The sequence below is a fragment of the Microtus oregoni genome, unplaced genomic scaffold (assembly GCF_018167655.1).
Source record: "Microtus oregoni isolate MIOR12 unplaced genomic scaffold, Mior012 000020F_ref0000438, whole genome shotgun sequence".
Taxonomy (NCBI): Eukaryota; Metazoa; Chordata; class Mammalia; order Rodentia; family Cricetidae; genus Microtus; species Microtus oregoni.
The window spans coordinates 17,191,229-17,206,988 of NW_024543079.1; the positions used below are offsets into that span (position 1 = coordinate 17,191,229).

The 15,760-nt window shown below is 45.9% G+C and overlaps 1 protein-coding gene across 1 annotated transcript; it reads left to right on the plus strand.

The window, feature by feature from the left end:
* Positions 1–277: 277 nt before the first annotated feature.
* Positions 278–4,180, plus strand: Defb129 (defensin beta 129). Its single transcript, XM_041670870.1, has 2 exons — positions 278–335; positions 3,741–4,180. Exons 1-2 carry the CDS (start codon positions 278–280, stop codon positions 4,178–4,180), a joined length of 498 nt encoding a protein of 165 aa, XP_041526804.1.
* The last annotated feature ends 11,580 nt before the right edge of the window (positions 4,181–15,760 follow it).

The following is a 15,760-nucleotide window of genomic DNA, read 5'->3' on the forward strand; positions in this document are numbered from 1 at the left end:
AACTCTTTCTAATAAAAGAACAAGAAATATAAAGAGCAGCGTTTCTTTCTTGTCCTCGATGTATTGTGTCCCCCGCAAGACAACAAAGAGGAGCAGCAACACACAGAAATTTGCTGACAAACTTATCAAACAGAATCAGAGAAAACTGACTCTCCTGAGCAGCAGGGCTGCTGTGCTGCACTTCACTGCCCTTGGCCCAAGGCCATGAGGAGGCCGATAAAGGCCAGAGCTCAAGAACAACCACCCAGACCTAAGGCGTCTTTCCTACCACCCAGCCATGAAGTTCCTTTTTCCTCTCGTAGCCAGCCTCATGCTACAGTATCAGGTGAAATCAGGTAATGTGGACCCCTGGGTTGATGTGAGCAAGTGGGACAGGGCTGCCCATGCTGCTAGGACCCCAAAAAGACGCTGAAAGATGACATTCCCAAAAAAGATGGCTGGAAAGCTGACCCAGCCTCTAGACTGTGTCTGATGGAGATGCCCGGGAGTTACAAAGAGAGTGGGGTATCGCATGTCTGACATACGATGGGGTTCTTGCTCTGAGTATGTGTCTGTCTCCTTGAAACAACTCAGCCCAAAGCACCTTCAGGCGAACTCTATTTCTGAGTTGACCACCTTGTATATTTTTAAAATCTGTGTGTGTGTGTGTGTGTGTGTGTGTGTGAGAGAGAGAGAGAGAGAGAGAGAGAGAGAGAGAGAGAGAGAGAAAGGGAGAGAGAAAGGGAGAGAGATAATACAGTGTGATGTGTGTAAGAGAGAGAACACACAGGGACATGAGTGTAGAGCTCAGAGGACAGCAGGTGTCAGTCCTCCCTTCTCTGAGGCAGGCTCTTTCGTTGTTTCTCACGGGTGTACGCCAGGTTAGCTGGCCCATGGGCTTCTGGGAAGTCTCCTGTCTCCACCTCCTGTTGCACTATGGGAAGACTGGGCTTGCAGAGGCCTGCACTACTGACTGCATCAGACCTCACATCTGACCCACGGAGCTTCCTCCGCAGCTCCAGCCAAAGCCATCTCCTAACGCAGAGGTTACATTGGTGATGCACCTCTGCGCACAGGATAAAATCCTTGCCTCTGCGTTCAAAAAAAAAAAAAAAACCTCTTAAGAATTTGGTAGGCAGGTCTACGTCTCCATACCAGCTCCTCCAGCAGAGCCTTATTTCTCTCCATCTCCGTCTTCCTGGAAACCCTCCAACTACCATAAGGGTGTCTGGGGGTACAGTATAGCACATGACAGGACAGGGCATGGCTGTTGCTCTTGAAAAGGAAGGAAAAAGATAAGATGGAGGCTTGTTTCTGGGAACAGGAACCATCAAGTTACTTGGAGTAATCATAATGAATCAAGGAAAATAAGGGCTGAAGATGTCTGTACTGATTTTATGTTGGGAACATAGGGAAGTCCGTGTCCCCTTGGGTAAAGTCACTTAAACACGTTGAGCTTCAAAAGTGACTTGAGCACACTGGAAAAATCAATGTGACCGCTTCTAGTTCTAAAATGTTTCTGCTTTGCAGTCCTTGTAAGAACAACATGAAGATGTATGAGAATAACAAAAACATATGTGAAAATATGCTTTGAAATTATGTTTTATTGACATACATTAACTGTGTGTAATAATTGGATCCCATGATGTCCGTCATATGTATGGGATGTATTTTATCAGATTCATTCCCACTCTCTCTTACCCCCTCCCACTCCTGCTGACCCATACTCCTCTCTGCTCTCTGCTCCCAAATAGTTCCTTTTCTACTTCATGACTTTTGTGTGTGTGTGTGTGTGTGGCCCAGTGAGTTTTATTAGGTTTGCTTTCAGAAGCATGGACAATGGGCTATCTACACAAGCATGGGCAACTTACCAGTGGCTACAGTGTAGAAGAAAATCCCTCTCTTTCCCCAACCATCCTTAACTACCTAAAGAGTCTCATGGAGGAGCGTGGCCTCGTGCGCCTTTCTCTCCCTCAGCAGACCCAATCTTATGCAGGTTGTCATGGGCACTATAATCTTTGGGAACCATCTGATGCTAAATAAATCACTTCTAATTTACATAAAATTGATAAGGTGGGTAATAGAGAAAGAAAAGATTTCTCTTTTTTAAAGATTTATTTATCGTGTATACAACATTCTGCCTGCATGTATGCCTGGAGGCCAGAAGAGGGCACCAGATCTCATTACAGATGGTTGTGAGCCACCATGTGATTGCTGGGAATTGAACTCAGGACTTCAGGAAGAGCAGTCTGTGCTCTTAACCTCTGTGCCATCTCTCCAGCCCAGAAAAGATTTCTTAATTGAAGGAAAACATTCAGACTCTGGGATGGGACATTCAACAGATGAAGGTAAATTACTAAACTCAGGGGGAACTAAGCTAGAAATAATATGTGAGTGACCTTGATAGAGACAAGTGGAGGCCACAGTAACAAATAAGATCTCTGAAGGACAAAGTATCCAGGTATTGGAAGTGACAAAGTGCCATGTCCCAGAAGCCGTAGGTCCAGTGACTGACAGGGAGGTAAAAGGCCATGGACCTCGAAGAAGACAACACTTCTGAAAATCCTGTTAATCCTGTTTCAAAATTCTTTCTTGGTTTATCTCAATTAATGTAAGTCCCCCATTCCACTTATTATCTTGCAAATTATCATTTTATTCTTCTCTGTGACCACACAGAGAGAAGAGTACTACATGCTGTCTCATGTGAAGTTAAAAGAAATAGTCTGCCAGGTGGTGGTGGCACACGCCTTTAATCCCAGCACTCGGGAGGCAGAGGCAGGCAGATCTCTGTGAGTTCGAGGCCAGCCTGGTCTACAAGAGCTAGTTCCAGGTCAGGCACCAAAGCTACACAGAGAAACCCTGTCTCAAGGAAAAAGGAAAAAAAAAAGAAATAGTTAACCTGAATGCACTATTGACTACCCAAGCGTGGACAAAGACAGGCTTGCTATGATCAGCACACTTGGAATGCATGTGCTGAAATTGCACACTGAATTCACTAATGTACACCGCTAGCGAATGTTGGATAATAATCATGAGTCTTTCTTGGATCAGCTACATGGCAGGTTTTACTGACATTGGTGTTTTATAGGATTATAGAGGGGGTGGGGGGCTCTGCTGGTATGGATGATGCAGGATTGGAAATCAAAAATGCTGTCTTGTGGCTGGAGATGTAGCTCAGAGGAAAAGTGACTGACCCCAAAACCCTGAGTTCAAAGCCCAGCATCACCAAACAGAAAGGAAAGAAGGAAGGAAGAGGGAGAAGAGAGGGAGAGAAGGAGGAATATTCTGAAATCAAGTACTTGGACTTCATATCTTTCCTTCCTCATTACAGCCTTGGTGTGTGTGTGTGTGTGTGTGTGTGTGTGTGTGTGTGTGTGTAGGCCCTGAGACAACCTCGGGTGTCTTTCTTCAGGTACCATTCACCTTGTTTTTGTTGTTTTGAGACAGGGTTTTTCTGTGTAGCCCTGGCTGGCCTGCAACTCTCTATACAGACCAGGCTGGCCTCAAGCTCACAGAGTTCCACCTGTCCCTATCTCCCTAGTGCTGGAATTAAAGGCATGCGCCACTACAACCTGATTGTTAAGATAGGCTCACCAATCAGGTTAGGCTGACTAGCCAGTGAACCCTGGTCTTGTCTGGCTCTGCCTTCCCACACATGAAACCACTCCTGCCTTTTGGATCTAGACTCTCCCGCCAGCAGTCTGAACATCGTCTCCAATGATTAGCCTTGACCCAGTGGTTTCTCTCTCTCTACCACACAGAGTTTTTGGTCGTGAAAAAATGTATAATGGGCTTTGGGAAATGCAAAGACAGCTGCCTCGCCGAGGAAATCGAGATTCAGACCTGCAAATCCAAAAAATGCTGTATTGGGTCCAAAGTGACTAAATTGATTAAAAGCTACCTGCGACACGAAATTCCCCACATCTCTGACAAGGACCTCGTGGAGATGCTGAAGAGCGAGAAGAAGTCCAGAGAAGAGCTGCGAAGGAAGCAGGCCTTAGGCACACTCCCCCAAATCAGAGATGTCAACCCTTCACTCAGTATCAACTCTGCCATTGTTCCAAAAGGCTCCCCTATGAAGGCTGTCACCCCCAGGCCAGGCAGACGTGGCTTGGGCGGTATTGTTTCCACCAAGAGGCATGTGGAACCAATCAGGGATTCTGCCAATGCTGCCCCTCAGTCCCGACCTGGACCACCTTAGACATGGCCAGCACCCCCATGGCAGCAGGGAAGCAGATGAGCAGGGAAGTGGGTCTTTGTCCTAGGGTGTCAGGCTCCTCTCTACCTCCACAGGCATTAAAATATGACGTAACTGTTCTGCCCACAGACGGGTAATAAACACTGTTAGGTCCCTTCCAGTCCGTGTCATGGAATCATTCTTGCAGGGGTCCCCCAGAGGACAGTGCTGGAGAGGCATGGGATTTTAAGTTTAGATGCCGGGAGAGAGCAAGTCCCAGCTCAGGAAGTGCTGAGCCTCAGGCCTCCTTGTGGGATTCTCATTTGAAGGCCTTTTCCTGTGACAATGGGAAGGAAAGCCTGAGCCCTGTTTCCTCTGGTCGTGAACCTTGGGGGAAGGGCCCCTATGCAGCCAGAACACAAACAGAAGCTGGTAGGGCTCATCTGAAGAACTTCTTAGCTTAACAGCCTGAAACAATACCAGATCAGTATGGCACCAGGACGAAAACGACTCTGACATTGCTCAGTTGTGCGGCCTAAAACAAATCACATATCCATACATTACCATCAATTTATCCATTCGTTAGTGGAGATGCCAGCATTTTAGTAGACACCAGAATTCAGCAATCTCAGACTGCACGGTCTTACTTTGTCGACGTGACAGCAGCATGGCCCTCAGTCCCAGTCTTTGAAAAGCTTTATTGCAGTAGCATTGATAGAAAACATCCACATGTGTCTTGCTCGGACTACTGGGTAAGTTTGGCACATACACACCCCAGTGAGGTTGCTATCAGAGGTGGGGGCTCTGTCACCCATGTTTTCCACCAAAAACAAACAAACAAACAAACAAAAACCAGAAGACAGAAACGAACGGTGTTCTCGTTCCATTCTGTTGTTTTAGTAAAATACCGAACCACAAGGCCACTTGGAGGAGAAACAGCTGTGCTACAGAAAAGATGACAAAGATAGATGGCTTCACCATTTCACAAACAGCTCCTGAGTTCTAGGTAACACTATAGATAGGTTTATATCTCCATTGGCCTTGCTCCAGAGAGAGAAGCGGGGAGGGGGTATCTGAGGACCTGAGGGTAGAAAGAGGAAAAAGATTATCCAGACTGACAGAAACAGACAGCAAGAAGGCATAGAATTCTGATTGCTAACAAAATAGACTTTAAACCCAAATTAGGAAAGATGAAGAAGATCACTACATATTGGTAAAAGGAATATTCTAGCAGGAAGGTGTTGCAGTTCTAGGGGCTGGAGAGAGGGCTCAGAGGTTAAGAGCTTGTCTTGCTCTTTCAGAGGACCAGGGTTTGCTTCCCAGTACCCATGTCTAGTGGCTCACAACCTGCTTCAAATCCTGGCTTCCAAGGGCACCTGCATGCACATGGTGCACATACTCAAACACAGATACACACATACGCACATTATTAAAAATAAAACAATCTTTTAAAGATACTACAGTTCCCAGCATACATATATCAAACCATGGTGTACTAAATCTCATAAAAATAAATACATACACACATTATTAAAAATAAAACAATCTTTTAAAGATACTACAGTTCCCAGCATACATATATCAAACCATGGTGTACTAAATCTCATAAAAATAAATACTACTGGATGGAAGGGCACAAACTGATCTCAACACAATTACTGCGTGACTTAAGCATACAGACAGCTGGGGAGATAGCAAATTTATTGGGGTCCATTCTATTGCTGTGAAGAGACACAGCAACTCATAAAAAAATTAACTTGGGTGGCTCACTTAAAGTTTCAGGGGTTCAGTCCATTATTATCATGATGGGGAGCATGGCAACCTGTAGGCAAACATGGTGCTGGAGTAGCTGGAAGTCCTATATTTTGTAAGCAACAGGAAGTCAACAGAGATACTGGTGGTATCCTAAGCATAGGAAATCGCAAAGCCTGACCCCTCTGTGACACACTTCTTCCAACAAAGCCACACCTCCTACTAGTGCCACTCCCTATGAGATTATGGGGGCCAATAACATTCAAACTACCTATAACCTAATAAATTGGAAAACCTAAAATCCATAAAGTTCTGGACATGTGATCTACCAAAATTAAATTAAGAAGATATAGTGTAACTGAGATGATAATAAACCATGGAATTGAATGGAAATAGTAAGAAAAACCATGTCAAGCAAACAAATCCTGGGCCCTGAAGGGAGCCCAAATGAGTCTGACCGGAGCTTTAAAGAGTTAACAGCAACACCATCACACTACCCTATGAGACAGAAAGGGGAGGAAAGCTACCAACTCCACTTTATGAAGCCAGTACTACACTCACACCCAAACCAAAGAGGCACACAACAAAGAGAGAGGTACGTACACACACACACACACACACACACACACACACGCGCGCGCACGCACACACACACTATGAACTTTTATGGCCTGTTCCCATCTCTGCTTCCTGGATCTCCATGGCGTGACCTGCCCAGCTCTGCTGCTCTTTCTGCATGATGGAATTCTGCTCCCAGAATCCTCCCAAACCTCCTACGTTGTCTGGTATACACCAAGCCCTGCTCCCTTTCAGTTCCCGTTGGAAAGGTATATTTCTTCCCATCCCTTCCCTTTCAATCTTTAAGTTCAGGTGAAGCGAGTCTCTAAGATGAAACACAGCTGAAACTTGGTCTTTTTTTTTTTTTCAAATCCATTCAGCCTCTCTTTCTCTTTTTAAAATTTTGTTGTTATTGTGCACGCGTATGCCTGGTGCGGGAATGTAGGTGCATTGCCAGGGTGCATGAAGGAAGGTAAGAGGACCACTCTGCGGAGTCCGTTCTCATCAGCCTTTAAGGGGTTCCTTCTGGAAACCCCGTCTCCAGCCTTTGCAGCAAGTGCCTGGACCCATTGCACCATCCCACATTTCCCATGTTGTCTTGTCTTGTTTGTTTTTTCAAGACAGGGTTTCTCTGTGTAGCATTGGCTGTCCTAGACCTTGTTCTTTGTACCAGGCCGGCCTTGAACTCACAGAGCTCTGCCTGCTTCTGTCTCCCAAGTTCTGGGTTTGAAGGTGTGCGCCACCACTATCTAGCTTTATTTAACTTAGTATCACAATTTGCCTCTTTTCCAAGACCCTTCCCCAAAAAAAATGTAGAAATGGAATCTGGCAGGACGGCTCAGAGGGTAAGGCACTGGTCACGCAAGGCTTACCACCTCAGGTCAGTCCCCTCCACCCACAGTAGAGAGAAACAGCTCCCCACATCTGTCTTCTGGCCTCACACACTGTTGTGCACACTCACACACAGTCCTAAGCTCACATTAATAACAAATGAACTGAATTTAAAGGGGAAGTTTTAGGAGTCGGAGAAGTGAAATTAGAGGCAGGCACAGCGGCGCATGCCCGTAACCCCAGCACCAGGGAGACGGGAGCAGGAGCACTGCTCAAGTCCAAGAGCAGCTTCGACTGCGCAGCAGGAGGAGTAGAGACGACGGCTGGAGAGATGGTCCAGAGGCAAGGAGCACTTTCTGTCCTTCTAGAGGACCTGAGTTTGGCTCTCAGCAGCCGTGTCAGGCAGCTCAGAACAAAGAGTCCTCTGGTTCCAGGGGATGAGTGCCCTCCCCTGGCCTCTGTGGGCATCTGCACACAGTACACACACAGACATTATACATACATATATATATATATATATATATATATATATATATATATATATATACATATGTGTGTGTATTATATCTACACACATGTTATATATATATATATATAATTATTAAATAAATAGATCATAGACTCAGTGCTGTTCCCTGCTGAGTCTCTCACGTCAGGCAAGGGGAAGGAGGTCAGCAGTCCTGAAAAGGGTTCTCTCTGCTTTAGCAGGGTATTGCATGGCTCTTGAGTAAAGAAATGTCTCCTCGCTCCAGATAGGGAAGGCATCATCAGACCAAGGGAAGGTTCCATCCGGTCCAGCTTGATGAAATAGTGAGCTTGCTGGAGCCATTACAGGAGCATGGTCCACTCACAGGGAGCTACATCAAAGAGAAGTGTCACCCTGGACACCCATTTGCCTCTGACATAATGACACATGGAATCTCTGGGGAGGGGGGAGGAGCCTCGGGACCCTAGTGAACCTCCTTGCTCACCCAGAATTTTAACAAGCCAAACTTGGGAAGACTTCCTGCATGTCACAACTGCTCTGCCTCAAAATGGCAGCTGCCGTGCCCGACCCAGATGACCCGGGAGGAAAGAAAAAAGACTGCACCACAAACCAGCTAGTCACAGACATCCTGGTGGCCATCCTTGACAAAGTGCAACTGGTAACTAAGTCTACAGAGTCCCAGACATGGCTATGGGGAAAATATCATAAACTTGTCAAGCCAAATAGTCAGCAGAGGCTATCCTGGAATGTGCCCAACCGAGATAACCCTCATCTAAGTGAAGGGCTCCCGGGGATACCTCTCATGTCGGGGCTGGGGTGCAGCTCAGAGGGAAAGCACCTGCCTGGCATGTCAAAGCCTGGATTTAATCCCAGCACTGCAAAGATATGCAGGGCCAGGCTTCTAACTACTCTGTGAGTGCTCAGACAGTGGATGCCACGGCTAACTGTTCTGTCCAAATTGACTCGCACTAACGTGGACGTGCCTGCTTCATCCTGGTTAATCACACCTGAAATTCAACAATGACAGGTGCTTTAGGCAGTGACTCGGTGGCTCTGTCCCATCTGCCCACTGCTTCTGCCCGGTGGCATGTCCTCATCCTTCAGGCGTGATCTTCTTGCCTCTGGCTTCTCCTGTTCCTATCTGCAGTGACCTTGAGTAACCCAGAATCTCCCGTTATTGAGAACCGAGCGATGGAAGGGAGAAGCCATGGGACACACCTGCTTTAAAGAGTGGAAATTTTCAAATGGACGTCCATAGGGAGATAGGGGACGGGTGTGACCTTGAGGCCACTCCCGTGTTGCTCAAATTTGAAAGTTCTATTTGGGAACCACTTCAATATTGGTACCTAATATAAAAATGCTAAAATTCAAAAAGCAGGGGCTAGAGAGATGGCTTAGTGGTTAAGAGTGCACACTTCTCTTGCAGAAGACCCAGGTTCAGGTCCCCAGCATGGATGTCAGGCAGCTCACAACTGCCAGGAACTCCGGCTCCAAAGGATCTGATACCTCCTCAGACACCTACACATACATGCTCACACCTTCCCCAGACATACACACATAGAAACAATTTTAAATAAATCTGAACATTATGTATACATATATATATACATACATATATATGTCAAAATTTAAAAAGCAACCCCTAAAGATTAGAGAACCCTAATTAGCCTAGCGTAGTCAGGCTTATTTTTAATCCTAGCACTCAAGAGGCTGGAGTAGGAGGACCGGGGGTTTGAGAGCAGCACAAGCTATATAATAAGAACCACTTCCAAAAAATCAGAAACGAAACACGGCGAGATGAAGATGGTAAGTCATATGGGGCACTAGCCGCGCCCACACACATGAAAACTCTTTCCAAGGGCTTGGAGCGAGCTCTGGTGCAGCCTGTTTGTGGAACAGCCTGGAGACAGCACTGCAAACTGCTCCCGTGAGGCACACGACACAGGCGGAGAAAAGCAGCACATGGTTAAGTCAGAATTCTCTAACCCCAGTTTGAACTCATCATTGGGGAGGGGCTCTTTAAGACAGTCTCATAGAAATCACTATGTATTCCAGAGTGGTCTTGAACTCGCATTGATCCTCCTGCCTCAGTCTCTGGAGTACTAAGGTGCCATCCCACACCTAGCAACACTTTATTGTCAAACATTTTTTCATCCCTGTCCAGTGAACAGGCCTAGAGATATGGAGCAGCCAGAAGCACTGATTGCAATGGCCATGCGATTGTAACCTTAACTCCAGTTCCTCAAAGTCTCATGGAAGGCATGATTTCTTGGCCTGAAGCAAATATATAAAATATACTTGAAATACTTTGCTACATTTGAGAAAAGTATCCTGGCTCAAATCAAAAGAACACAGGAGGAGCTGGAGAGATGACTCAACCATTATGAGCACTTGCTGCCCTCCCAGAGGACCAGAGTTCCGCTCCCAGCAATCACATTGGGCATCTCACAACTGCCTGTGACTCCAGCTCCAAGGAATACCATGCCCTCTTCCTGTCTCCTTCGCCGCTTGCACTCATGTATGGGCATGTACGCACATATACATATTCGCACAAACACATACAGATACATATGCATCCATACATGTATGCACATACAAACAGACATACAATATGCACACACATACATACATGCATACATATATACACACATTAGTTAAAAATAAATCTTCAAAGAACAAAATAATCAACTTAAGAAGGGTTACTTGGCAGAGATGGGGAAATGTAGCCTCAATAAAGATAAAAACCAGGTAGGTGGTGACAGTGCACACCTTTAATCCCAGTATTCGGGAGGTGGAGGCGGGTGGAGGCATGTGAGTTCGAAGCCAGCCTGGTCTACAGAGTGAGTTCCAGGATAGTCAGGACTAGAACTATACAGAGAAACCCTTTCACAAAAAAAAAAAAAAGAAAAAAGAAAAATTTTAAATTAAAAAATAAAAACCACATACATTATTCACAATAGCCAAGATATAGAATCAGTCTAAGAGTAAATGGAAAAATTGGAAAAATTAACCAAAAAAATATGGAATTAAGTCTTTTAAAAAAAAAGGTCCTGGAGGCCAGAGAGATGGCTCATTGGCTAAGAGCACTTGTTGCTCTTGCATAGGACCCAGGTTCAATTCCCAGCACATACACGATAGCTACCAACTATCTGCAACTCCAGTTCCAGGAGATCCAGTGCCCTCTCTGGCTTCCTCAGCACCAGACATGCACATGGTGCACATACATACATGCAGGAAACATTTGTACGCATAATTTTGTGTATGTGCTTGGATTTTTTTTAATTTATTATGTGTATCGGTGTTTTGCCTGCATGAATGTCTGTGTACCACATATGTGTCTGGTACGTTTTGAGGCCAGAAGAAAGCATTGGATCACTCGGAACTAGAGCTACAGATGGATGTGAACTGCCATGTAGGTGCTGGGATTGAACCTAGGACCCCTGGAAGAACAGTCAGTGCTCTTAATCACTGAGCCATCTCTCCAGCCCACACATAAATTTTTAATTAAAATAAATTTTTAATTTTTTTCTTTAAGGCCTGATATGGAGTTGGATGGGGGTAGTGCCTCTTTACGCCTGTCTCAGAGCCAGACAGACAAAAGGACAGACAGACAAGCCTGTCTCAAAGTGAGGCAGACAGACAAAACTTTTTTATTACCTCAGATGAATTAGATGTGCACAATGAATATTAATGGCTGCCAAAATCATCTCAGAAGAAACAGAACCATCTGTGTCTGTCTGCCTGTCTGTCTGTGACAAGGTCTTGCTACACAGCCCAGGCTGGCCTGATCTTCTTGCCTTCCCCTCCAGAGAGTTCGGAATGCAGATGAGAACCACCATGCCTGGTCACACGTGAGTTGTGATAAAGGAAGATACTGTCATCTTCAGAAAAGTTTGCCCAAATTAATCCAAAAACCAAGTCCAGACCTAATGAGGGCTCTGGTTGCCATGTCCCGTCTCTAGGTTTCATGCACAGGAGACGGTCAGATGACTCTGTGGGGGTGTGTCCGTCAACTTCTGAAACATGATCATGTCCTTCACTGAGCTGTTAGTTTCTGTAGTCAGTTATTTCCTGCAGCCCGGGAAAGGAAGCAGCATCAATCCAGCTTCGACATGTCAGTTCTTACTGCCCAGATGAACATTTGGTTTTTTTTTTTGAAAGATTTGTTTATTTTATGTATACCAGTGTTTTATCTACATGCATGCCTGTTGAAATAGGGGCAGCGGGCTGCTTCCTGCCACCCTGCTAGCTTTACCCGAAATAATTACACGGAAACTGTCTTCTTTTAAACACTGCCTGGCCCATTAGTTTCAGCCTCTTAACCCATTTCTAATAATCTATGTAGCACCACGAGGTGCGCTTACCAGAAAAGATCTTAACCTGCGGCTGTGTCGGGAGTGAGAATCATGGCGACTCCTGACTCAGCTTCTTTCTCCCAGCATTCTGTTCTGTTTTCTCCGCCTACCTAAGGGTTGGCCTATCAAATGGGTCTAGGCAGTTTTTTTATTAATAAGAAATCACTCCCACATCGCATGCCTTTACACCAGAACAGGACATCAAATCTCACTACAGATGGTTGTGAGCCACCATGTGGTTGCTGGGAATTGAACTCAGGACCTCTGGAAGCATAGTCAATGTTCCTAACCTCTGAGACATCTCTCCAGCCCCAGATGAACATTTGTAAGGGTGAAGTTTTACTGTCTCCTGAGTTTGGAGTAGGGATGATGATGATGATGATGATGATGATGATGATGATGATGATGATGATGAGCGGTGTGTGCATGAGTGTGTGCATGCTACAGCAGCACGTCAGAAGGCATCCCTCCTTCCACTGTGGGCTCCAGGAATCCGTTTCTAGTCATAGGGTTTACATGGCAGGCACTTTTATAGCTAAGCCATCTCACCAGCCTAAGACAAACTTTTGAAAAATATAAGACAGTCTAGAAGAAAACAACATGATTTTTCATTTATCCCATATTGGTTTTTTTTTCTGACCAAAGTGTTTCAACGTATTTTGTTTTTCTAATTTTATCTTTAGAAAGGCCTCCTCAAGCTTCCAATAGCGTCATAGAAATCTTATGTACCAACCCCAAATCAGGAGGACCAGGACTTTGACAATGGCAAAGCACAAGTCACCAGATCAGGGACCTGATCCAGAGCCCTCAGTCTACCCACGACCTCATCATCCACCTCAAGCAGCTCAGCGTGTGGCTTCATCATTCACCACCACAGTCAACATGACCACCAGCTCATGGAAAGGGAGCCCTCCCAGGGGCTCTCCAAACACCACACAGGGGGTGGAGCTCGTGGGAGCCCTCCCAGGGGCTCTCCAAACACCACACAGGGGGTGGAGCTCGTGGGAGCCCTCCCAGGGGCTCTCCAAACACCACACAGGGGGTGGAGCTCGTGGGAGCCCTCCCAGGGGCTCTCCAAACACCACACAGGGGGTGGAGCTCGTGGGAGCCCTCCCAGAGGCTCTCCAAACACCACACAGGGGTGCAGCTCATTGTGTGTTCAAGGCTCCCCATGCCTCAAAACAGCAAATAAATAAAACCAGGGGCTGGCAAGATGGCTCAGAGGTTAAGAGCACTGGCTGCTCTTCCAGAGGCCCTGCGTTCAATTCCCAGCACCCACATGGTGGCTCATAACTGTCTATAATGAGATCTGGTGCCTTCTTCTGGCCTGCAGGGACACATACAGATAGAATACTGTATACATAACTTTAAAAACACTATATATGTTATGATTTTAGCCAACCAGCATGGCTGGCACTTCCAGGTTCCAGGGCCACGTATGTGCGGACAAACCTTCAGGCAAAAATACCTAGCTGCCCCGGGGACCTTAAAAGGCCCTGCATGACTCACATGCGGCATGGTTGTATCACTTTCGTATGATGCAGCTCTGTAAGTCCTTGCGCACCTGTGTGAGCTCTGTCATTTGCGTAAGACGTAGCTTCATTATCCCCCTGTGCGCATGCGTTAGGCAGCCTTTAAAGGCTGGATGCGCCATCTTCAGTTCTTTGTACACTCCAATTCCCGGGTGTGTACGCATCTCCTCTAATAAACTCCTAAGCGGGTTTGTTGCGTGTTTCGTGCTTCCTTCTCACTCGCACCAGGTAATTTCAACATATATAATAAACAAATCTTTAAAAAAAAAATAAAGCCACACCGTCCAGTGCTCTTCAGTTCCTGACAGTCACTCATTCATCGGGTGCATAGCAGCCCACCTTCTAAGACCTTTCTCAGTGAGCATGATGCCCACGGTCCCTCTGAGTTGGAGCTGTGCTGGCCAATAGTTCATTTCTTCTTCATGTTCTTTTCTGTGTGTGGCATAGTTGTGTGTGTGTGTGTGTGTGTGTGTGTGTGAGTGTGTGTGTGTTCTTATGTATATGGAAGCTGGGTGTCTTCCTCCACCATCACCTTATTTTTTGTGAAAGGTTCTCCCATTGAACCTGAACCTCAACAACTGGCTAGTCTCTCTACCAACTGAGACAACCAGGTGCTTGTTACAGGAAGTGCATCACCAACTCAGCCATCTCCCCAAATTCTCAGCTCCTCTTCGTTGGTTTTTCTTTCATTTCCTTTGCTTGTTGAGACAACATCTATGTAGACTAAGCTAGGCCTCAACTCTTTGTTGTTGTTTTTTGAAACAGGGTTTCTCTGTGTAGCTTTGGAGCCTGTCCTGGAACTCACTAAGTAGACTAGGCTGGCCTCAAACTCAGAGGGATTCCCCTGCCTCTGCCTCTTAAGTGCTGGGATTAAAGGCGTGTGCCACCACCACCTGGTTTACGCCTCAACTCTTAATACTGCTGCCTCAACCTCCCAAAATATGCCTTACCAAACCCAGCTTGCTTCTTCTTGTTAGGCTAAGTGATGCTCTGTCATATGGCAGTTTAATCACTTCTAAAGACCTCGAAGATGTTTCCAGATGCGGACCATTACACATGGAGCTGTTATGAATATTGACAGGCTTCTGTGAGAATATCAGCTTTCATTCCTCTGGAAGGCATGCACAGGAGTATGCTGGGACATGTGATACAGGTGTGTTCGACTCTGGACGATATTACAAGGGTATCCACAGGACGGCAGGACCATTCAGCCCCACCAGCCACATGTAAGGACCAACCTTCCTCCCATGCTCCACAGAGTGGTAGAATCTATATTTTCGTTTGCTTGTCTTAGTCACTTATCAAGTGCACAACAGAATGTCATTGTTTTAACTGTTTCCCTAAAGAGCAACGATGCCATTGGGCCTCTCTGTTCATGAGCCCAGCCGTTGTCTGCATGGCTTCCTTGACCAGGTGCTTGATGGGAGTTCAGTTCAGGAGAGTGTTTTCATCAGAATTGTGGGGGCCCACAATTGTGAGTCCTGTTTCACTTGGAGGTCAGAGAGTTTGAGCTTATTTACTCTTTCAAAACAGGTGTGGCTACAAACAAGATGTCCTGACCTAGGGTGTGGTGACTTGGTATTTTGGACATGAAGATGACCCATAGAGGTGGATCCACTCCACCATGACCAAAGGTCACAGAATTCAAGCCTATTGCTGCTTCTTGGTTTTAAAATAGGAGTTTTGACATAGGGAATGGCTGCCTACAGGATACTTGGTCTAAGGTGTATTCGTTGCATATCCCAAAACTTCAGAATGCTTTACTCAGGAAATCATGGCTTGGTGTCTCAAGTATTAAAGCAAGTACCTGTTCTGGTTGTCCTTTCCATCATGTTAAAGCAGTCTTTTGCCTTCATCCCTCCCTTTGGATTGGGGTATATAAACATACGGAAAATAAACATGGGCAGATTCAATATTCACTGAGTTTCCCTCCCGATACTATCCTATGTCTCTGTATTTTTTTTGTATCTCTTATCTATTCTTCCTAAATACATCAAGAAAATAAATGGAGCTGGTTTGATGGCACATGCCTGTGAGGAAGATGAGGCTGAAGGATCGAGAGCTGAAGGTCAGTCTGGGCCGCCAAGGA

What these genes read in the sequence shown, in the direction of transcription:
- Defb129 (XM_041670870.1), top strand. Translation starts at nt 278, where the DNA reads ATGAAGTTCCTTTTTCCTCTCGTAGCCAGCCTCATGCTACAGTATCAG. An exon ending in ACAGTATCAGGTGAAATCAG is followed by an intron (nt 336 to 3,740) that starts GTAATGTGGACC and finishes TCTACCACACAG; the next exon opens with AGTTTTTGGTCGTGAAAAAA.